At 36.7% G+C, this 1,812-nt stretch overlaps 1 protein-coding gene across 1 annotated transcript; it reads right to left on the reverse strand.

The window, feature by feature from the left end:
* Positions 1 to 587: 587 nt before the first annotated feature.
* Positions 588 to 1,423, reverse strand: LOC117917520 (transcription factor WER-like). Its single transcript, XM_034834191.1, is given in 5 exon segments — positions 588 to 923; positions 926 to 954; positions 1,063 to 1,192; positions 1,301 to 1,372; positions 1,375 to 1,423. Coding segments are annotated over 5 exon segments (492 nt in total). The 5' UTR covers positions 1,418 to 1,423; the 3' UTR covers positions 588 to 705.
* Between the last annotated feature and the right edge of the window lie 389 nt (positions 1,424 to 1,812).

The raw sequence follows: 1,812 nt of genomic DNA on the forward strand, positions 1-1,812 counted from the left end.
AAATTATTTAAAATAAAGATAATAATAAATACAATATAATATAAAGTCAAATATAATGTGTATATCATAAAGAATATTAATATTATAGTTTTAGCAATATATCTTACATGTATATTATATAAAATTTTAATTATTTTCTTTAATGTCATTAATTACTTAAAAAATAAAAATAAAAACAATTTCAAGTAAAAAAAGAAATAAAAATTATTTCAAAAATAGAAAATAAAAAATATTTAACATTTTCCGGTTCAAAAGTTTCACTTTTATGGAACCCGGTCCATTCAATAATAATCGTATGAGAGAGTCTTCAAAGAAAAAAAATTGTGACATTTCCCTAATTTGGTGAAGATGTTAACCCAAGACAGATGTCCACAAAATGTGAAGTTGAAACATGAGTTCAGTCATATTTGACCGCCGGAATTTTCTCCAGCATGTCTCCACAATTACAATATAAAACCAACAAAAAAATAAATAAATAAATGACTAATAATCATTTATTGATGACACTTTAATTATTAGGATCGGAGGGGGGAAAGAAAGAGTCAAAAGCCTTGCCAAAATGCATCGCCAGGTGAGTAATACCCTCAAGAAATTCTATTGAAGTTGGGGTACACTCCCTTAAATGCTCAGCAGTGGAGGCCCAGAAGGAGTCAACGCAATGCCAGCCCATCTCCGCTGGTTGCTCCTCGGAAACCTGGGCGCCGCTCAGAGGGCATTGCCTCCTTGTAAATCCACCACATCCATATTATTATCGTGAAAAGGCTTAGAAATGGAGTCCACTAGGGCTTGGCGTTTGGGAGTGTTATCCACATTGGTAGAATGTGGCTTTAAGGAGGTGACGGCTGTTTTTCTGTTCTTCTTCTTGATGCCGAGCCTCTTGCACAAATGAGAGTTCCAATGGTTCTTCACTTGGTTGTCTGTTCGCCAGGAACCCTTCCAGCAATCAAAGACCACCTACAGTACGTATCAAAACAATACCCCATTCTGAAGTCTGAAACACAAATGATAAATTCACAGGCTTCCAGTACTACCAAGAAGAAGAAGAAAAAGAATAACAAGAACCTGTTTCCAAGGAGATTATGGAGTCGAATGATGAGGTCTTCCTCTTGCTCTGTAAACTGGCCGTGTTTTACACTGGGGCTCAGATAATTCATCCACCTTAATCTGCAGCTCTTCCCACACCTCTTCAAACCTGCACCTCCAATATTCACACAAAATGAATTCTATAGTAACAACTAAGAAGCATGCAAGTCTATTACTAGAAACTCTTTCTGGTACCTAGTTGCTAATCCTTAATTACCTGTTATCTTAGAAATACGGTTCCACCGCCCTCTACCGTGCACCTGTATATAATCCAGTAGGATCCTATCTCCTCCTTTGTCCATAGCCCCTTCTTATAGTTATCCTCTCCTTTCATTTGGTGTTGCAGAGAAAGAGAGAGGGATGGGATAGAGAGAGTGTGTGGGTGTGTATTGGGACTATTGTATAGCTTTATATACAGCAGTTAATTGCTCCTCTTGTTGGATCTTTTCACATTAAGTCCAAACCAGACAATTGCACGACTAATATAAAATGGAAATTAGTAAGTGTTTTGTAGCTCCCAAATTAATTAATTCTGATAAAGAATAACAAGATTAATAAAAATTAGGATCAGCCCAAGGAACTGCATTTAATGCATTTGTCGGTGGGGAAGCATTATCTACTGTAGAAGATGGTAGTTATATAGGAAGCTTTCAGCAGTACTTGGGACGCATGCAGTAAACGTATGCCTTTCCTGTTTGACATGTTCACTTTACTTCTCATGTCCCCGCA

Source organism: Vitis riparia, chromosome 1 (genome assembly GCF_004353265.1).
Source record: "Vitis riparia cultivar Riparia Gloire de Montpellier isolate 1030 chromosome 1, EGFV_Vit.rip_1.0, whole genome shotgun sequence".
In the NCBI taxonomy this organism is placed as follows: Eukaryota; Viridiplantae; Streptophyta; class Magnoliopsida; order Vitales; family Vitaceae; genus Vitis; species Vitis riparia.